The 21,769-nt window shown below is 45.7% G+C and overlaps 1 protein-coding gene across 1 annotated transcript in view; it reads left to right on the top strand.

The window, feature by feature from the left end:
• C2CD3 (C2 calcium-dependent domain containing 3) overlaps positions 1-21,769 on the top strand; it is a 54,405-nt gene that overhangs the window by 6,008 nt on the left and 26,628 nt on the right. The window contains 15 exon segments of the mRNA XM_009997981.1: positions 973-1,105; positions 2,231-2,359; positions 4,219-4,363; positions 5,185-5,336; positions 6,991-7,206; positions 7,654-7,766; positions 10,013-10,131; positions 10,628-10,750; positions 12,645-13,109; positions 14,739-14,890; positions 16,333-16,576; positions 17,453-17,636; positions 18,003-18,183; positions 20,161-20,333; positions 21,740-21,768. Coding sequence (XP_009996283.1) covers positions 973-1,105; positions 2,231-2,359; positions 4,219-4,363; positions 5,185-5,336; positions 6,991-7,206; positions 7,654-7,766; positions 10,013-10,131; positions 10,628-10,750; positions 12,645-13,109; positions 14,739-14,890; positions 16,333-16,576; positions 17,453-17,636; positions 18,003-18,183; positions 20,161-20,333; positions 21,740-21,768 — 2,558 coding nt within the window.

Here is a 21,769-nt window from a genome sequence, read left to right as displayed (position 1 = left end):
TGGGGTGTTCAGCCTGGAGAAGAGAAGGCTCCAGGGAGAGCTGAGAGCAGCTTCCAGTGCCTGAAGGGGCTCCAGGAAAGCTGGGGAGGGGCTTGGGACAAGGGCAGGGAGGGATGGGAGCAGGGGGAAGGGTTTCCAGCTGGCAGAGGGAGCTGGAGCTGAGATGGGAGGGAGAAATTCTGGGCTGTGAGGGTGGGGAGAGCCTGGCCCAGGTTGCCCAGGGAAGCTGTGGCTGCCCCATCCCTGGGGGTGTTGAAGGGCAGGTTGGATGGGGCTTGGAGCAGCCTGGGCTGCTGGGAGGTGTCCCTGCCCATGCAGGGGTTGGGAACGAGATGATCTTGAAGGTTCCTTCCAACCTAAACCAGTCTGGGATTCCATGATTTTTTGAATGTTTAATCATTGACACATCTGAGATGTCTATCAAAGGTGACATTCACAAAGGTTGTGGGAGGGTTTCTGTGCCATTGGTGTTTTCAGATGCAAGAATTATTTCTTTTCCATCTCCTGCCTTTTAGATCCCTTTTGGATCTCAGGCTGCCTGGACTGTGTTCTAATGAGCATCAGAGCAGAATGCATTTCCACATGTGTTGTTTTTTGTTATTTTTTTTATATTTACAGGGAAGACCTAAAATTAGAGTCTTGTGGAGACTTCCTAAAGTGACAATCTACTCTTCCATCAATTAATGTTGCTGCTCTTTGTTAATAACCCCCCTCTGATGCCTGACTTGGGGTGTGCACATGAGTTATTTGTGCAGCTCTGAGTGGAGACTGATGCAGGATTTCTCTCAATCACTCCCAGCTTTGCTCTCTGTTTTATGGTCTGTAGCACACACTTCATCTCCAGGATGTCACAATCTTTGTGGAACAGCAGAAAGCACTTTCTTGACTGTAGCTGGCACATTTGTTGTGTTTACAGATTGCTTTAAAATTCCACTTGAATGCTGAGATTTAATTCTTCTCCTTGTTCCTCAGCTCTTCTGGATCAGGGCAATAAGCTGCGGGATGCCATGGTTGTTTCTGCAATGAAGTCCAGTCCAGACATGGAGATTGAACTGACTGAAGTGCCCCCTTTAACCACCAGAGATGAATTCAAAGCACCAACAAAGTGAGCTTGGAAGGGAGGAAGGGAAATTAAGTTCCAAACCATAAATTTTGAGTCCTTATGAGGAAATACTGAAATTCATGAGATGGTTGGATGGGGCTCTGAGCAACCGGGTCTAGTGGGAGGTGCCCATGAAGGGGGTTGGAACTAGATGGTCTTGAAGGTCCCTTCCAACCCAAACCATTCTATGTTTATGAGAAATGGAAAGTTAATTTCTGCTTGTGAATAAAAGCTTACATTTTATTAATTGGTTTAATCATCATCTAGCAAACCTTGCCTTAAGCCATTGATTTTCATTTGCTTTGGCAGTAGATTTTTATTTCATGCAGTTATTTAATAAGGAAACATTAAATGTTGATCAGGAAGAAGAGTAATGTGAGGAACACAGCAAATGAAATGGTGCTTCTTCACAGAGAACACATTTTCAAAGAAATTTAAGTAATTAGTGACATAAATTGAGTACTTTTACCTATTCTGTTTTGCACCTCTTGCTGCTAAAGTACCTGTGAAAATTGGCATCTCTGTGTTCTCAGAGCCAGTTGTTGTTCCCTTCTTTCATAGGATCTTTCTTAGCAGATTGAAAAAAAACAACAACTTTGTGCCTTTGCAGCTTCTGACTCCACCTTTATGTAGAACTGGGCTTAGTGAGTGTTCTCAATTCAGTGACATTGAAATTTAGAAATATTAAGACAAATTACATGTTTTTTTAGTGGAGAAACTGAAGTTTTCCAGTGCCTGAAGGGGCTCCAGGAAGGGTGGGGAGGGGCTTGGGACAAGGGCAGGGAGGGATGGGAGCAGGGGGAAGGGTTTCCAGCTGGCAGAGGGAGCTGGAGCTGAGATGGGAGGGAGAAATTCTGGGCTGTGAGGGTGGGGAGAGCCTGGCCCAGGTTGGCCAGGGAAGCTGTGGCTGCCCCATCCCTGGGGGTGTTGAAGGGCAGGTTGGATGGGGCTTGGAGCAGCCTGGGCTGCTGGGAGGTGTCCCTGCCCATGCAGGGGGGTTGGAAGTGGATGGGCTTTAAGGTCCCTTCCAACACAAACCAGTCTGTGATTCCCTGATGATCTTGAATGTGTCTTGATATCTTTTATTTTTCCTTTTTCTCTCCCTGTGCTGCAATCACTGTTATCCAGGAGCCCAAAAGGCTTGAACTCAGATTTTGTGCCTGCTCCTGAAGGTCCCCACCTCCTTGCAGCTGGAGTTTCAGGTCAGCAACTTGACCTAAACTCTGAAGAGAGAGCAATACAGTTGCTGTTGGGCAGGTGAGTGTAAAGCACTGCAAAATTGTCCTTATTTAAGAACTTTCTACTTAAAAATGCATCTTGACTCTTCAAGTTCTCCATCGATCAATCATTCATGCAGCTCATGGAGGTGTTTTGTACCTCAGCTTGCACTCAGCTCTAATGTTTGACAACCTGGATGACTCAGAGTATCTTGATGTGACAATGATAGTAGAAAGATTAACCACAATCTTTGATAACATTAATTTATTTAGTAGTTGTAACAGTTGTGTGCTACAATATTAAGAAGTACATAAAACAGATACAATATTTCTTTGAAGAGCTTGCAGTCTGTAAATTGAAAATTAGAGAGAACTGGTAGTTGGTTTTAATCTTTCTCCAAATTTTAAATTAACCTTTTTCTCTCATTTTGTGAGGAGCAGTGAGAGTATAAATGATGCTTAGGTTGTTTTTATCCAAATCTGGGGTATGAAGTGTGCAGATCCTGTGTCAGATGTGGTTCAGAATTTCAGTTCCTGTGTATTGTTTTTCCCCTGTGGTTTATCACTGAAGTGTTTGGAGAACATAAAATTAATCTGAACTCACAGCACAGTTAGAAAACTCTTGAACCAGAAATAAACCCCAACTTGTTCCAACCATGTTCTAAAGATGATTTTCTTTACCTACTCAGATACGTTCTGTATGTATTTTTTATCAAACTGTCCTGAACTATTACTGATACCTTAAAGCATTCTTAAAGTAATAAAGTACCTATGGATAAATATTATAGGCTGATATTAATAGATACATTTTTTGATGAGGATTATCAAGCATGGGAAGAGGTTGCCCAAAGAGGTTATGGAGTCTCCAGCTTTGGAGGTGATCACAATCCAACTGGACAATTTCCTTATTTGCATTCTCTGCCTCTGAGCAGGAGTTGGACTAGGTGATCTCCAGGGATCCCTTCCCACCTCAACTGTTCCATGATTCTGAGGATATATAATCACATGCACTTCTTTGAGGTTGGGTCCAGAGATGTTATCACAAGATAACCCATCAGGTTGGAACATAGACATGTAGTAGGTTGAGCCCAGTGCTGTGTCAGCACAGTTTGGCCTTATCTCAACTAATACATCACAAATCTAGTATAGAATAGAGAATGTTGTCACAATTGACATGGAGAAGGACCTTGGAGTCCTGGTGGACAATGTTATCCATGGGGCAGCAATGTGCCCTGGTGGCCAAGAAGGCCAATGGAATCCTGGAGTGCATTAAGAACAGTGTGGCCAGCAGGTACAGGGAGGTTCTTCTCCCCCTCTACTCTGCCCTGGTGAGGCCACATCTGGAATATTGTGCCCAGTTCTGGGCTCCCCAGTTCAAGAGGGACAGGGATAGACTAGAGAGAGTTCAGGGAAGGCTACAAGGGACTGGAACATCTGATAAGGAAAGGCTGAGAGACCCGGGGCTGGTTAGTGTGGAAAAGAGAAGACTGAGAGGGGACCTGATTAATGTCTGTAAATACCTGCAGGGTGGGTGTCAGGAATGGGCCAGTTTCTGTTCAGTGGTGCCTGTGACAGGATGAGGGGCAACTGCACCAAGTGACAACACAGGAAGTTCCACCTCAACATGAGGAGAAACTTCTTTCCTGTGAGGGTGACAGAGCCCTGGGACAGGCTGCCCAGAGAGGTGGTGGAGCCTCCATCCCTGGAGACATTCCAAACCCACCTGGACGTGTTCCTGTGGGATCTGCTCTAGGGGATCCTGCTCTATCAGGGGGTTGGACTAGATGGTCTCTAGAGGTCCCTTCCAACTCCAACCATTCTGTGATCCTATGAATTCCTAACAATTTGACTGCAGAACTTGCTACACAAACTTAACGTTTCCTTCTCTTTTGTCCTCAGTGCTGATTTCTCTCCTGTGCACGTCTGGGATCAGACAGGTTCCCTTTTGGATTCTATTTCTCTGGGGAGTGAGGTGTATGACAGTGAACTCAATGATCCCCTTTATGACCAGAGTCTGCTCGAGAGTCTTTTCTACACGGGCCCTGTAAGTGGAGAGCAAAAGGGAAAAGAAAAGAAAACAACTTCATATGTAGTCTCTAAAGTGAAGAAAATGAGACACATGCATAAAGAGAAAAAGACTACAAATTTCAGTCTTACTAAGGCTAATAAGCATTAAATATCATAGAAAAACTTGTGAGAATGTTGCTTAAAATAAATAATATTTAAAGAATACTATTAAGACTCAAAAGTGAGTTTGGGAGTTGCCAGGATTGAGGCTGTCTAGGAAGACTTTTAATATCTTTATGAGAAATGTTGATACAATGGGAGCATCTCCCTGATGAGGAAAGGCTGAGAGAGCTGGGACTGCTCAGCCTGGAGAAGAGAAGGCTGAGGGGAGACCTTCTTAATGCCTGGCAGTATCTCAGGGGGGGTGCACGGAGGATGGAGCCAGACTCTGCTCAGTAGTGCCCAGGGACAGGACGAGGGGCAATGGGCACAAGCTGGAACATGAGAAGTGCCACTGAAAGAGGAGGGAAAACTTGTTGCCTGGGAGGGTGACAGAGCCCTGGGACAGGCTGCCCAGGGAGGGTGTGGAGTCCCCTTCTCTGCAGATATTCCAACCTCCCTGGTGATATTCCAACCAGTCCTGGGTGATCCTGCTTTAGCAGGGGAGTTGGACTAGATGATCTCTAGAGGCCTCTTCCAACTGACAGTTCCATGATTCTGTAAATTTAAGTTGTTTGAATTATACAGTCCATAAGTTGTTTTTCTTTTCTCTTGATTTATCATGACCATTATGTATCTCTCTTGACAATGACAGTAACTTCTTGTTTTGGGCATCTCTCTGCATTATTTCTGTTTCAGAAATCTGATTCCAGTTTAAGTGATGTCCTCAGTGATGATGAAGTTAACTCCTCCAAAAAATTAACCAAGACAGGAACTCTCAAGAAAGCAAATGCACAGAAGGATTCTAATGCCTTTGATCAGGCTCAGAAGGTGACAGATATTAAACCCAGGTAAATAGTTTCATTTCTGACTATTTTTTGGTAGTATCCTACTCATTTTAAGTTAGTATTTGCAGTAATCACACTATGTTATTGAGCTCCATTATTATCACACCATTCACTTAATAACTGATTTGCTGGGGAGGTTTCCTGGCATCTCTGGGAATTATGGAGGTTCACCATCACCCAGGAATTTCTGGATGTTGTCAGGTTAGACAATTCTTCCCCATGAAGGTAGGAAGGCACTAGCACAGGTTGCCCAGGGAGGTTGTGGCTGCCCCTTCCCTGGAGGTGTTGAAGGGCAGGTTGGATGAGGCTTGTACAGCCTGGGCTGCTGGGAGGTGTCCCTGCTCATAGCAGGGGGGTTAGAACCTGATGATATTTAAGGTCTCTTCCAACCCAAAACCTTTCTAAGTTTCTATAAATTAGTTAAAATAATGAGTTTGCCAAAAATGTAGTAATGTTTTGAACTGTGGAGGCAGAAATGCTGAGGCTTGAGCAGGGCTCTGGTCTGAACTCTTGCCCTGTCTCCTGAAACAATAACCACTGTGTAACCTTCATGATAAATCAGTCCCTGTGCTGAAAAAAAGCAGCCTCCAGACCAGTTCTCTGCAGCTCTGTGGCATTGTGTGTGTAACAGATATGAAGTAACTCCCATCCTATTATCTCTATGGGTACAAATTTATACACAAATGTGTAAAGTTGGTATCTGCTTTACAGGGACAGAGTTCACCTCAGAGGTACCAACACAAAACCACTGACAAGTCCAATCTCAACAATAAAGTGCAAGGGAGATTTTAAATTATGACAGAAATCCTGTTGCTGTTGCCCTGCAGCACTGATTTGTCCCTGTGTGTAACTCTTATTATCTGCCTTTTTTTGTATGTGACACTAAATTCAAGTTTGCTTTTTGAAGAATTAGGCTGCATAAGCTTTTGTTAAAACTCCAACAATGTGGAACATGTGTGGGGTTTTGGTGTCTTTTTTTTTTAATGTTCCCCAGATAGTTTATATTGCAAGATTTCTGTTTCCAGACCAACACATTTGTTGTAAAAATACATTTTAAAATATGTTCATTTCAATTAATGGTGAGCAGTGTTTAAATAGTATCAAAGAATCATACAATGTTTTGGGTTGGAAGGACCTTGAAGATCATCTAGATCCAACACCCTGCATGGGCAGGGACACCTCCCAGCAGCCCAGGCTGCTCCAAGCCCCATCCAACCTGCCCTTCAACACTGCCAGGGATGTGGCAGCCACAGATTCTCTGGGCAACCTGGGTCAGGTTCTCACCACCCTCACAGCCCAGAATGTCCTCCTAATGTCTAACCTAAATCTCCCCTTTTCCAGTTTAAAACTATTCCCCTGCCTTGTCCCATCCCTCCCTGCCCTTGTCCCAAGTCCCTCCCCACCTGTCCTGGAGCCCCTTCAGGCACTGGAAGCTGCTCTCAGCTCTCCCTGGAGCCTTCTCTTCTCCAGGCTGAACACTCCAACTCTCCCAGCCTGGCTCCAGAGCAGAGCTGCTCCAGCCCTCCCAGCATCTCTGTGGCCTCCTCTGGACTCTCTCCAGGATCTCAATGTCCTTCCCACCAAGTTACAATTTTCCCTTGGTGTGATTGAGTTCAGAATATTCATGTAGTCCTGATTCTCAGTTTTCTCTCTTCAGCTGCTTACCTATTAGACCATTTGCTCCACCAGAAGATCACCCAGAAGCAGCTCCTGTGACATCCCTGGGTGCAGACAGGTTGGCATTGCTGGGGCAAATACATTTGGCCAGAGTCATCATTGAAAGCTTGAAAATCCCTCCTGAGAGCACCCAGATTACACCAAGAAAGAAAGGTTTGACAGGGAAGCCTCCAAAGCCTGCTCCAGTCAACAAGTGGTAAGGGGGATTGTTTCTCACCAGCTTATTTGTGCTTTCAAGGTAGATTTCTCTGAAGTCTGTGGTGGAATCCAGTTTAGGTAAATTCTCCAGGCTCCTGAGTATTCCCATTTATCTGTTCCACTCAGGAAGGTGTACCCTGTAGGTTTGAGGTGTCAGTAATTTATCCTGACGTGGGCTTACATCAGGCTTTGCTTCTCCTGGGATTTTGTGCAGGTACAAATGTGCTTTGCACATTAAAAAGAGAAGGAGGGGGGGGTTGGGGGGGTTAATCTTAACATTTACATAATCCATTGGAAGAATAAAGTAGGTAGTGCATTTATTCTTAAAAAATCAATGAACTTTAGAAATTGTGAACATGAAACTTGCCTGCCCTGTTCAGTTTCATCACATACATGAGATTTTTGATGGACTGTGATCATCCAGTCTCTTTTTTATGATTCATAGTACCTTCTTTGTTGAGTACCACTTTCCTGTGAGAGCCTCCAAGGATGCAACAGGACAGATCTCCATAACAACAGAAGTAATTCGAGTAGCTTCAAGTAAAATCACAGACAATGGTAAGAGCAATTGGGTTTTCCCCCCTGTCTTTAGTAGTGGTGACTCCTTCCTCTCTTGGAAATTATTTAGTAGCATTTTCTGTGTATTTTCTCTGCTGCCTGAAAAATACCATGGGACTAGTGGCACCTCTCCCAGCACTGCAGGTAGTTTAGTGCTCCTCTCGGGGAGGAGGAAGCCAAGAGTCTTGTGGGTTGTTTTTTTTTTGCTCTCAAGAAATACTAATATTGGTATTTTCACATTTCTTTTCCTCAGGGCATAATAGGTCATTAAGCCCATTCCTTCATTTCATAGAATCCCAGGCTGGTTTGGGTTGGAAGGGACCTTAAAGATCATCCAGTTCCAACCCCCCTGCATGGGCAGGGACACCTCCCAGCAGCTCAGGCTGCTCCAAGCCCCATCCAACCTGCCCTTCAACACTGCCAGGGTTGGGGCAGCCACAGCTTCCCTGGGCAACCTGGGGCAGTCCTTTCTGCAATGGTATGAAGATGAGAAAGTACTTTTAGAAATACCAGAGACATTTATATCCCAAATAAGTATTTTTTCAGATACTGCAGTAAGTCTCATAACATCTGCAGGAGCTCAGAAAGTCCAATGGATGCAAGAGATTCTGACAATTCCTGTGCCCAACTCATGAGACATTAATCTCTTTACTGAGAGTCACCAGTGTCTGAGAACAATTCAGGATATGTTTCTGTCCTCAGTGAGCAGAGAAGCTGTATGAGCAAGATCCTCTCTGCCCAGTTTTCCCAGAGACTGGAATTCCAGGGTGACTTCAAAATACCTCTCCCATATGATCTTTCATTGGCTTTTTATCTTTCTGGGTGGCAGTTGAGGGACCTGGGGATAATTCTCAGTTCTCTTGTATATTCTCCATTTGGGTCCAAACCAAACTTCTTAATTCTTCTGAACCTTTGCTCTATGTGCTACAAAGATCCCACAGCCTCCTGCTGTAGTTCTCTATAGTTAAGATTACAGCTTCTTGCACCCTAGTAAAATAGGACTGAAAATCATTTGAAGAATCTGTCAAGTCAACCACAGGCCACAGAGATGATGGGAGGGCTGGAGCAGCTCTGCTCTGGAGCCAGGCTGGGAGAGTTGGGGTGTTGAGCCTGGAGAAGAGAAGGCTCCAGGGAGACCTGAGAGCAGCTTCCAGTGCCTGAAGGGGCTCCAGGAAAGCTGGGGAGGCGCTTGGGACAAGGGCAGGGAGGGATGGGAGCAGGGGGAAGGGTTTCCAGCTGGCAGAGGGAGCTGGAGCTGAGATGGGAGGGAGAAATTCTGGGCTGTGAGGGTGGGGAGAGCCTGGCCCAGGTTGCCCAGAGAAGCTGTGGCTGCCCCATCCCTGGGGGTGTTGAAGGGCAGGTTGGATGGGGCTTGGAGCAGCCTGGGCTGCTGGGAGGTGTCCCTGCCCATGCAGGGGGGTTGGAACTGGATGAGCTTTAAGGTCCCTTCCCCTAGTAAAATAGGACTGAAAATCATTTGAAGAATCTGTCAAGTCAACCACAGGCCACAGAGATGATGGGAGGGCTGGAGCAGCTCTGCTCTGGAGCCAGGCTGGGAGAGTTGGGGTGTTGAGCCTGGAGAAGAGAAGGCTCCAGGGAGACCTGAGAGCAGCTTCCAGTGCCTGAAGGGGCTCCAGGAAAGCTGGGGAGGCGCTTGGGACAAGGGCAGGGAGGGATGGGAGCAGGGGGAAGGGTTTCCAGCTGGCAGAGGGAGCTGGAGCTGAGATGGGAGGGAGAAATTCTGGGCTGTGAGGGTGGGGAGAGCCTGGCCCAGGTTGCCCAGAGAAGCTGTGGCTGCCCCATCCCTGGGGGTGTTGAAGGGCAGGTTGGATGGGGCTTGGAGCAGCCTGGGCTGCTGGGAGGTGTCCCTGCCCATGCAGGGGGGTTGGAACTGGATGAGCTTTAAGGTCCCTTCCAACCCAAACCATTCTATGATTCTATAATTTTGCAAATTACCTGCAGAGTTGTTACATAATTTAATAGGTTGAAACCTTGAGAGATTCTAGTTGAGGGTTCCAGCCACAGCCCTTCCCCCTCAGCTCCCAACCATGCTTGATCTTGGATTCTGTGCTTGTCTATCCTCCAAAGAAGTGACACCACTTTCCTGTCATACCTTCTGGACTTGGTGTGTCTCTACTCACCCTGCATATTCTCTGCAGAGGCTGAAGATTTCTCTGCTCCTCATCCCACTCAAAAGGCAGGTGAGCTCTGGATCCAGCTCAGAAAACTCTCTGTCTTCCTTGCAGTGGTGACATTTCAGCAGCGGTTCGTGTTCCCTGTCCGCTTCTCTGGGATGATGATAGAGCACTGGTGGAGCTCTGACCTGGCTTTTAAAATCTTCATGAGAAAAAGCACACAGAAAAAGGTACTTTTTAGAAGTCGTTTTTACTTGGTGTGTTGAAAAGCAAAGAAGTTCTTTGCTTTTTCTTTTTTTTTCTTTTTCCTCCCAACACTTAGGCAGACAGCAGTGGCTTTGCTAAGTCTTCTGCAATCCCTTCTTGTAGTTGCTGCCATCTTAACCATCAGAAGCAAAACAAAGTAACATGGCTTGACTGAGCCACTTCTTAATTAACCATTACCAGTTATCATAAAATCACAGACTGGTTTGGCCTGGAAGTGACCTTTAAGATCATTGAGTTCCAGTCCCCCTGCATGAGCAGGGACACCTCCCACCAGACCAGGTTGCTCAGATGATGAAGGGAGATGACATGTGCAGATACTGTCAGTTGAACTAATTGCTGTTCAATCTTGTCACCCAATTAAATTATTTTTGAGACTGACCAGCAAGAAAAAAAAAGAAAAAGTCCTTCCCTTTAAACCTGACAGAAATCTTGCAAAATGGCTTCTTTTTCTGCCCTCAGCCCATGGCCATTGGCTCAGCAGCACTTCAGTTACTCAAGGTTATTCAGTCTGAGCTGCTCTCTGTCAGCTGTGAAATACCTGTGGAAAAGGAGGAAGGTCAGACACAAGTTGGACCACTCAAGGTATGTGTTTTACCATATGGGGTTTGAGTTAAACTTCCTGTTCCTACTTCTGGCTGCATATTCTCTCTTTTTCATTTTTCCTTCTCTTGGTTTAATTTACCAGATCCTGAGTATGAAGGTTTGTAAAAACAATGCAAGATAACACGAACCTTTATTTTCTTTCTTATGAGGTTTTTGAGAAATATTTTGAACCTCCTGCATATCTCAGGATGTTGCTGTGTGAAGTTCTGGCTCCAGGGTGAAATGAGGGTCAATACAGAATCACTCTGCAGGCAGGTTTTGAGTGGCCTGTCTTCAGGGCTGGCAGCTTTGGCTTCTGCTCCACACATGACATGAGCTGAGGTCTCTCCTAATGCAGAGGTCTGATGCTTCCTGTCATTGGTGCCACCTTCTCACTTCAAGAGTTATCTTGTTTGCCTTCCAGTACCTGAAGGGGACCTACAAGAACGCTGGGGAGGGACTTTTTACAAGGACACATAGTGACAGGAGAAAGGGTGATGGCTTTAAACTGGAAGAGGGGAGATTTAGGTTAGACATTAAGAAGAAATTCTGTGCTGTGAGGGTGGGGAGAGCCTGGCCCAGGTTGCCCAGAGAAGCTGTGGCTGCCCCATCCCTGGGGGTGTTGAAGGGCAGGTTGGATGGGGCTTGGAGCAGCCTGGGCTGCTGGGAGGTGTCCCTGCCCATGCAGAGGGGTTGGAACGAGATTATTTTTAATGTCCCTTCCAACCTAAACCATTCTATGATTCTGTGGTTCTATGAACTTACTGAAGGGGAAGCTAATACTTAAAGAAAAGGGATTTTAGTCACCTTGTCTGTTAGATTTCCCTCCCTGTCAGCAGTACTTGTGTGTTCAGCTATTTCCAGACAGGGCTTGGAGGAAAAGGGGTGTCAGCTGTTGAGTCCACATCATATTTCTTGGGCTCCTTCTGAGAGATGGCCTGAACTCCTCATCCTTGGACATGGTATTTATACCCTTTGGGAGTAGATAGAGTTTGGAATCTTTTGCTGCAATATTTTGTCTCATCCTCCCAAAGTCTTAGGCAACATTCTTGAGTCTATTTTATTTTCCTTATTTGGGCATTTTATGGCTCCAACCCTTTTCTTTATCCTGTTCACTTCTGAGCTTCAGTTTGTTCCTCTCTTTCTTGCTGTCTTGTGGTGTGAGTGAATCCAGCAGATCTACGATGCTCTAGCAATTAACACTTGGAAATTAAGAGTTGAAAATCCTTTAACCCATGGTTCTGGTGTTGCTTTAATTGCTTTCACACACACCTTTTCAATCATACCAACCTAATTATTTCTTTTACAAATTCTGACAACAGGAAGAGGTGATTCAAATGTAGGACAGAGTGTTAAAAAACAAAACAAAAGCCAAAAAGAACAATGTTAGAAAAAAAAGAAGGCAAATGCAGTGGAATATATAGATCACTGGAGAGAAGAAGAGGGAGCCCACAGAAGGGAGAGGAGTCAGGGGCAGCTAAAATCAGCAGGGAATGTAAAAGTGTAAGAAAACATTTAGAAAAGCTTGTTTTCCATAGTTTTGCTCAAGCAGCCAGTGCTGTAGCAAAGGGGAGCAAATGACACTGTGATAGTTTATCACAGTTCTTCCCACCTTGGCTAGGTTCCTTTCTCAGGCAAATTTGTGATTGTTTTTAACTTTTTTCCTTTCTTCAGCTGTAGTTCCATGGTTTTGGACTTCAGTTCCTGCTTTCTTTACTAAAAACGTCCTGCAGTTTGTTTTGCAGTGCCAGTTGTAGCTTGTAACCAGCATGTGTTGAAAGGTCAGCCTTTGGGGTGATTATCTAACATAGTTTTTGAATAAAAAGAGCATTTTTCTGTGTTGCCCTCTTGAGTCTCTGGTTGAGGCGCCTCTGACCAGCCCTGCCCTCCGCAGGTGTCCCTAGAACTCGCAGCCGACAACAAAGACTTCACCCCCACGGCTGCCAGGTCAGCACCGGCTACACAGCCAATCCCACCTCATGCCCTGAGGAGTCCCCGCCTGGAATTTCAGGAGCCCAACAGGAGGAGTGTAAACGCAGAGAGCCCTCGTTGCTTGACACTTCACCAGGAGGAGTCACAGAAGGCAGGAGCTGCCACCCTAAGCGTCGTTCACTCACCACAGGCTGCACCAGCCTCTGCAGCCCGGGCTCTGGTGACACAAAAAACTGCACCTGAAGAAGATGGGTTGTTACTGCACATGCTGCTGATGGTGCCTGAGGGGAAGGAGTTTGATGCTGGAGACTGTGGGCTCCACAGTTCCTGTAATGTGTATCTGAACTGCAAGCTGCTCAGCACTGAGGAGGCCACGAGATCTGCTGTCATGTGGGGCACAACACAACCTGCCTTTAATTTTTCTCAGGCAAGTCACAAATCTACCCCCTAACACTGATTAAAATTCCCCACTAACAAAAATATTTCAGAGTTACTGGAGGAGGGGAGATTTAAGTGAGATACTAGAAAGAAATTCTGTGCTGTGAGGGTGGGGAGAGCCTGGCCCAGGTTGGCCAGGGAAGCTGTGGCTGCCCCATCCCTGGCAGTGTTGAAGGGCAGGTTGGATGGGGCTTGGAGCAGCCTGGGCTGCTGGGAGGTGTCCCTGCCCATGCAGGGGGGTTGGAACGAGATGACCTTGAAGGTCCCTTCCAACCCAAACCAGTCTGAGATTCTATACTTTTATGTATGTAGGCACTTCTCTGCTTGGCTCTTTCCAGTATATTAAAAGTCTTTTCAGTACTGGTTTGGCTGATTGCACAACTTGAAATGCAGTTCCTTGAATCATCCAAATAACAAAGGAAACCTTTGAAGTACAGAAGAAAAATAGTTAGAAAAGTTTTGATTAAAACTGAAAAAAAGTTAATTTGTCCTTTCTTGTGATTTGGCAAGAAAAGATATTGTTGGTGACATCCTAATATGTAGATGGAGAATTCTTTTGTTTGTTCCATTGCTTAATGCTTTTTTTCTTCTCCATGGGTACATGGGGCAGAGAAGTGTGGGCTACTGTCCTAATACAGGCTAGAGCCTTCTCCCTGCAAACAGCAGAATTTCAGGCACTGAATACTGTCATGAGTTTGTACTTTTCACAGAATCACAGAGTGGTGGGGTTGGAAGGGACCTCTGGAGATCACCCAGTCCAACCCCCCTGTTAGAGCAGGATCCCCTAGAGCAGATCCCACAGGAACACATCCAGGTGGGGTTGGAATGTCCCCAGGGATGGAGACTCCACAGCCTCCCTGGGCAGCCTGTCCCAGGGCTCTGCCACCCTCACAGGCAAGAACTATTTTCTCACATTCAGGTCAAACCTCCTGTGCTCCAGTTTGTGCCCATTGCCCCCTGTCCTGTCCCTGGGCACCCCTGAGCAGAGTCTGGCCCCACCTCCTGACCCCCTGGAGATATTTACAAGCCCTGATCAGATCCCCCCTCAGCCTCCTTTTCTCTCAGCTGAGCAGCCCCAGCTCTCCCAGCCTTTCCTCACAGGCAGATGCTCCAGTTTCCTCAGCATCCCAGTGCCCTGCCCTGGGCTCTCTCCAGTTTCCTTTTTTATGGACATTTTTCTTTGAAGGTATCAGGATGCTCAAATTAATTTGTTGTACTTCAAACAGTACCTAGTGATTAGTGAGGCTTGTTAGTTTTAAGCTGAGAGAAATCTAAAACCAGAGCCAAAGACATCTGAAACAATTGTCTGAAATGATTTATCTGCTGTTTGTCAACAACTCTTAAAAGTTAAAAGCAATGTTTTTTGAGATAGCATATGATCATATGTTAACATTTCTTTAAACTGCATTTTTTTTTCCTGGCCAACTTTTTCAAGCTCATCAGTTTTCTGAAACTTGTTAGGCAAGTATGCACTTAATTTTTAATTTCCATTTAGAAATGAAAATTAGGAGCACAATTTTGTAGCCTGGAATAATGTAGCATGACCAGAATGCCCTGTACTTAGCAAATAGCACCTGGCATATTCAGTGTGCACTGATTCTGCACTGAACTCTTGCAGGTGATGCCTTTTTCATTGACTTCCAAACACTTGGAGAGGCTGAAGAACAATGTCATGATTATTGAAGCATGGAACAAGATGGGAAGCCCTGGCTGTGACAGACTGCTAGGATTAGTGAAGCTTCCTCTGCATCAGTTTTACATCTCATTCAAGTAAACATCTTTATGCCATGTTTTCTTGGGTTGGGAATACCCTGTCTGATGCTCAGAGAATGAATGGAAGGATAGAGTCTGGGCTTTGTGTGGGAGAGTTCTTCATTAGATTTTACAGCAAAAGGCATTTTTGTCCTGCCAAACTTCCTCTGGTTCTTCCCTAGTCTGTGGAAGTCTGTGGTAAGTTACATTGTCCTTGCACAGAAATAAAGACCCTGTCAGGTTTGGAGCCAGGATAGCCTGTGGTCCTGTGAAAGAGTAAAGCTCTAAGATCAAAGTGACTGCACAGGGAAATGAAGCATGGATTTCCATTGGGCATTCCCCAGGGCTGTGGCTGTGTTGCAGAGATCCCATAGCAAGGGGATGCTGTCAGTTTGCACAGCACAGGATAATGCTTTTAGTTTCAAAAAGATCTCTTCATTAAAGAGGTCTCTGAATACTTCATGTTTTAATTATCACCTTACCTGATGGGTCTCTCCAGAGTTCTTTGTTCTCTTTGATTCAATATTTTGGCTTCTTGTTCAGTCAAGTTATTTAAATTAATAGGAATACTGAACAGAAGAGATTCTTTCTGATGCAAAGGATCAGTTTCTTTTATTTTGATCAAACTAGTGACAGGAGGAAATCAGATAGTGCTGGAATTGACTGTCCCCTACTTTGTTAATTGTTAGTGTGTCATTTGTATAATTTTTAAGTAATCCCCTGTGGCTTACTTGGGTATATCTCCAGTGTATTATTAGAGATTTTTACTTTTTCCTGGTAGACTCTCCCTGTTGTTTTCTTCCTGCCCAAGTCCATCCCCAAAGGCACCCAACTGCCTCATAGAAGTATCCTGTGGCTACAGGATATTAAGAAGAGTCTTGTTCCAGTTCATCACCTCACTCAGATTTCTAGGCTGGCTTATAGTTGAGGCCATGTTAGTTTTTGGACAGCTGTGCTTTATTTTTGCTGAAAATAGCTCATGGACCAGTGCTGTGTGGAGACTAATCTAATTGAGTTGGGTTCTTGAGGAATGGAGATGGATTGGTTTCTAACTGCATTGAAAGTCTCATCTAAAATGAGGTGTGTGATCATGTTGTGGGGGCTGGTCTGTTCTCCCAAGTAACAAGTGACAGGACAAGAGGAACCAGCCTCAAGTTGTGCCAGGGGAGGTTGAGGTTGAATCTGGGGAACAATTTCTCCCTGGCAAGGGTTGTCAGGGCCTGGCCCAGGCTGCCCAGGGCAGGGGGGGAGTCCCCATCCCTGGAGGGGTTCCCAAGCCCTGTAGATGGTGCTGAGGGACATGGGGCAGTGGTGGCCTTGGCAGGGCTGGGGGAAGGGTTGGGCTGGAGGATCTGAAGGCCTTTTGGTCTTTTCCAACCAAAATGACTGATTCTGTGTTCATGTTGAGATGGCTCATTCTCATGCTGGGGCTTGTTTTGTTTTGTTTTAATCTGTTCTAGAGATCCAAAGATCTCCCACTTGCTTCTTCAAGCCCAGTACCCAGTGGTGGCTGTGGACAGCTACATGCCTGTGATAGATGTTTTTACTGGCAGCAGGAGTGGAAGCCTGAGGGTCATTCTTGCCATGGGCTCAGCTGATCAGATAGTGGCGCTGCAGCGGCTCAAAAGCGAAGAGGGAAGGATCCCTCCTGTCCCACCACGTCCTGCCCACTCTCTGGACCCTCCTCCTACACAGCCCACAAGGGTATTTATTTATTGCTCAGGAAATTCCCATTCTTGCTGGTAGGGACACGTGACAAAGATTTTACCTGTGGGTTCATTACCAGTGATCCCCAATCTCTTCTGATGCTGTAGCCAATTTTGGTTTAAAATGTTACATTATTTGCAGAATCATAGAGGGGAGTTGGGGTTGTTCACCCTGGAGAAGACTTGGGGGGACCTTATATTGACCTTCCAATACCTGAAAGGGGCCTATAAGAAGGCTGGGGAAGAACTGTTCACAAGGGCATGTAAGGACAGGACAAGGGGTGATGGTTTCCAGCTAGAGAAGGGGAGATTTAGGTTGGACATAAGGAAAAAGGCCTTTAAGATGCGGGTGGGGGATCACTGGAACAGGTTGCCTAGAGAGGTGGTGGAGGCCCCATCCCTGGAGACATTCAAGGTCAGGCTTGATGGGGCTCTGGGCAGTCTGGTCTAGTGTGAGATGTCCCTGCTTATTGTTTGGGGGTTGGACTAGATTACTTTAGAGGTCCCTTCCACCCCAAGATATTCTGTTTCTATATTGTTTGTACTGTTTTCTTACGCATTTTACCTCCCCAGCGTTGACATTATTGCCCCTTTCATTGCCCTGCTTATCCAATGCTTCTATTTACATGACAAGTGCATTAAAAAACCCCAACCAAAATGACAAAAAATCTTAATTATTCTGTACCATCCAGGTTTTACCACCACCTTTGGAGCTGGACATGTAGGAATTTTCATACTTTTGGGGCTTTGGCAGAAGAAAAAAATACTATCAGGTTTTTGATGTTTCTGTGAAACATACAGCCAGTAGTGGTTCTGCCTCCTGTCTCTTCCCAAAGAGTTCTCCTTTCCATGTGGATTTCCTTTGTTTTCCTAGCAGTCAGAGCAAGAAGGGGAAGACCTGATGGAGCATGTGTTTGAGATCCATGTGGAGAGTGTGAAAGGCCTCATTCCCTTACAGTCCACTGTCTGGGGGGAGGCTGACTGCTACGTGCAGTACTATTTCCCTGTTCAAGAGACAGGTTGTGGTGCCCTGCAAGGGACTGAATTGCACGAGGGTGGTAAGTTTCGTTTATAATCCATCCTTATTTAGAGCACTGCTTTAGTTAAATATTGTTTAGGTGTCTTTTCACAGAATCTCAGACTGGTTTGTGTGGGAAGGGACCTTAAAGATCATAGAGTCCCAACCCCCAGGTCCCAACCCTGGCCCAGGTTGCCCAGAGAAGCTGTGGCTGCCCCATCCCTGACAGTGTTGAAGGGCAGGTTGGATGGGGCTTGGAGCAGCCTGGGCTGGTGGGGGGTATCCCTGCCCATGCACGGGGGGTGGAACTAGATGACCTTGAAGGTCCCTTCCAACCCAAACCAATCTGGGATTCTGTGAAACCCCCAATACAACCATTTGTAACTAACTCTTGTTTGACTTGTAGGCATCAAATTAAGGCCGTTCCGCACAGCAACCGCTTTGTGCGTCCCTGATCCCCTCTTCAGTGATGAGCACCGTCATTCCTTCTTGGTTCCTGCTGCTGTCCCAGTCCAGAGACTCCTGGTGGGTGCATTTATGGTGCCAGGAGCAGCTGGAGGAGGAATCCAGTTTGAAGTCTGGTGCAGGTACAGAACAACATCCTCTTCTTTGCAGATGTCAGATCGATAAGATAGAGACGTATCTGGTGTTCCAAAATCTCAAGCTGGGGGATTGATATTTAATAAGAAGTGAAAAAATGGTGAACTCATCAGCATTTGGTGATGAATATCTGCATTTAAGTTTGCACTTAAGGACACATGAGCTTTTTTTTTTCCCCCAGGAGTGCCAATCGCTGTTTTCTTTTTACAGCTTCACAAGAAAGTGTGTGCTCTTTGTTTGCTTTCTTCCATTTGTGATCAGCATAGTGTTTAAAGTAGTGTTTAAACCCTTGGTACATGTAACTTGTATTTAATAGCACCTTGGCAGTATAATTTCATTGTTTTGAGTCTTTTTTTTTCCTAAGACAAGTCACCAAGTACAACAGAATGGACTATAACATGTTTGTAAGTTCAAATAGTAGTTTGTAGTAAGGGAAAGCAGAGACCATGAAGACAGGTACTTGATAAACAAACCAAGCTGTTTAAAATTTGTAAGTTTACAACACAAATATTACATGCTGGATGAGTTTACATTAATCTTGTTAATGACCAGAGTTGTTAAAGTGACCAAATTTTATTACCTGGCATTTCAAAAATGTGCTTCATCTCAGTTTCCTGAGGGTGATTAGGCTTCGATTTTGTCTTGGCCTGACCACTCACTGATAGTAGTTGGTAAATTTAGGCTGTTTTGAGTGAAAGGAGCAAATTCCTGAGCTGAAAACCTTTTGAGAATTCTGTAAACAGCCAGTTTGCAGTAATTGAAATGGAAAAAGCCTACCAAGGGATCCTTGTTATTGGGAAGGAGCTCAGATACTGACTGCCAGATTCCAGCTCAGAGAGTTCTTGCTATGATGCTGTCAGCATCCTGAATTACCCCTAGAAGTGTGTGTGGGAAAAAAGTAGAAACCCACAGGTGTAATATTCCAAGATACTGGGACTGCTGCTCAGGCAGTGCTCTACCTAAGACTCAAACAATCAATTCTTGTTGAGGATTTGTCCCAAAATGGAAGGGAAAACACAAGTCTGTGGCAGTTCCATGTTACTCAGTGCTTCTGACAAGCTAGTGGGTGCCTTTCTGTGGTCTACTTGTTGTTCACTAGGCACAGTGCCAAAACTCACTTTGGGATGAGTCTGAAGCCAAGGAGCACAGTAAGAAACAGTCTAAAGTAATTTTTTATGCTCAAAACTGGTGCCACAAATGTGATCTACAAATTGCATTTTTATTCATGGAATTGTCAGAGTGGGAAGGGACCTCTAGAGACCATCTAGTCCCACTCCCCTGCTAAAGCAGGATCACCCAGAGCACATCACCCAGGGCTGCATCCAGGGGCTGGAATATCTGCAGAGAAGGGGACTCCACACCCTCCCTGGGCAGCCTGTCCCAGGGCTCTGTCACCCTCCCAGGCAATAAGTTTTCCCTCCTCTTTCAGTGGCACTTCCCATGTTCCAGCTTGTTCCCGTTGCCCCCCGTCCTGTCCCTGGGCACTGCTGAGCAGAGTCTGGCTCCATCCTCCTGCACCCCTCTGAGATACTGCCAGGCATTAAGAAGGTCTCCCCTCAGCCTTCTCTTCTCTAGGCTGAGCAGTCCCAGCTCTCTCAACCTTTCCTCATCAGGGAGATGCTACAACCCCATAATCATCTTGGTTGCCCTATTTATTAATGGAAATTAAGAGTAGAGAATATTTAGTGCCAGATCCTTCTCTTGTTCTTTCTTTGGCGTGTCAATTTAGAGTTTCTGCTGGTTAACTCACTCTGACTAGTTCAGAACTACATTTGTAACATTATCTACCTGAGCACCTACTTTTTTTTTTTTTCCTGGAAATTCACTTACTTGAGTTCATCCCTGTCAGGAGACTAGTGTTGGAAGGCACACAAAGCTGACTCGTGCACAGTCTTGAGAGAAATAATGATCATTTCTCATCATCAAACCAGTATGACTGATGCTGCTTCTTTGTGTCTTACCAGGTATTATTACCCCAATGTCAGGGACCAGATGGTTGCTAAAGGGACCTTGCCTCTGTCCAGGCTCTGTGCCATGGTGACTCTGCAGCACCGGGAAGAAACAGGGATACAGACTTTTAACCTTCCATTGGTTCCCAGAACTGATTCCTCAGGGGAGTTCCACCTGCAGTCCTCAGGTAAGGAAGGCTTGTGGGGTTTCACTTTATATTTAAAAGTGAAAAAGTCTGGGTGTTTGCTGCCAAGAGAAATGAAAAGATGTGTTTGGGTTGGAAATTGATACCAGCCCTGAGTGTTTTCCCCTCCCAGCTTTCACTGTCACCAAGCCTAGTGAAGAATCGGTGGTTAAACAGGAGCAACCCTCCAACTCCTGACTAGTTTAAAAAATGCTCTCCCTGTGGATTGATCTGCTTAATTGACAAATAAGCCACAGTTAAGCTTCCCATGTAAGGGAGGAAATGGGAGATCTGAAGAAGTGGTGTTTATGGAATGTGGTGTGAGCAGAAACATGGAATCATGGAATCATAGAATGTGAAGGGACCTCTAAATGTCATTTAGTCCAGCCCTCCTCTGTCCCCCCAACCTCTCTGTTCTCTCGTGGTTCTTTCACATGATACAAACATCAGCTCTGGGAACAACACCATGGAAATCTGAGGCAGCTTCTTGGAAAAAGTGGCTGTAAAAAAAGCTGAGGTTGGAGAGGGAGTTGAGTCTGTATGTTGTGTAATAGCTTAGCCAGGTGCAGCAAGTGTCTCTATGGAGTTTTTCTCACTGCAATGCTGTAAAAAGGTTGTGTGGAAATACTGCAGTAGGATAATTTAAAGGTCCTAAAGTGAACACACATGTGAGGGCATGGCTGGGTTAAAGACCCTCTCCTAGTTTTACTGTGCCACAAATTTTCCCATGAGAGGGAGACATTAAAGACCATCAGATGTGACTGTGCTCAGGTCACAGGAGGCACTCCTTAACATTTTCTTATGTGCCTACTGTATCATGATATAACTTGTGGCTGAAGTACAGCTCTGCTCTGGAGACAGGCTGGAAGAGTTGGGGTGTTCAGCCCGGAGAAGAGAAGGCTCCAGGGAGACCTGAGAGCAGCTTCCAGGGCCTGAAGGGGCTCCAGGAAAGCTGGGGAGGGGCTTGGGACAAGGGCAGGGAGGGATGGGACAAGAGGAAATAGATCAAAACTGGAGGAGGGGAGATTCGGGTCAGACATCAGGAAGAAATTCTTCCCCATGAGGGCAGGAAGGCACTGGCACAGGTTGCCCAGGGAAGCTGTGGCTGCCCCATCCCTGGAGGTGTAGAAGGGCAGGTTGGATGAGGCTTGTGCAGCCTGGGCTGGTGGGAGGTGTCCCTGCTTATGGCAAGGGGGTTGGGACCTGATGGTCTTTAAGGTCCTTTCCAACCCAAACCATTCTACAATTCCATGATTCTATCTTGCACAGTCATTCTCAGTGGCTTTCATATGGAATTTTTTTTGCATGAATTGAGCAAGTTTGTGTTAAGAGGTAAATCTTAAGTACTGATTTTATTGGCTGTGACTACAAAAAGCTGACCATTGCTTTCTTTCTTTCATTTAATCCAGGCTTGCTCAACGTGAATGTGAGATACCAAC

Source organism: Chaetura pelagica, unplaced genomic scaffold (assembly GCF_000747805.2).
Source record: "Chaetura pelagica isolate M959 unplaced genomic scaffold, ChaPel_1.0 scaffold555, whole genome shotgun sequence".
Lineage (NCBI taxonomy): Eukaryota > Metazoa > Chordata > Aves > Apodiformes > Apodidae > Chaetura > Chaetura pelagica.
This window is presented reverse-complemented; position numbering and strand designations above follow the sequence as displayed.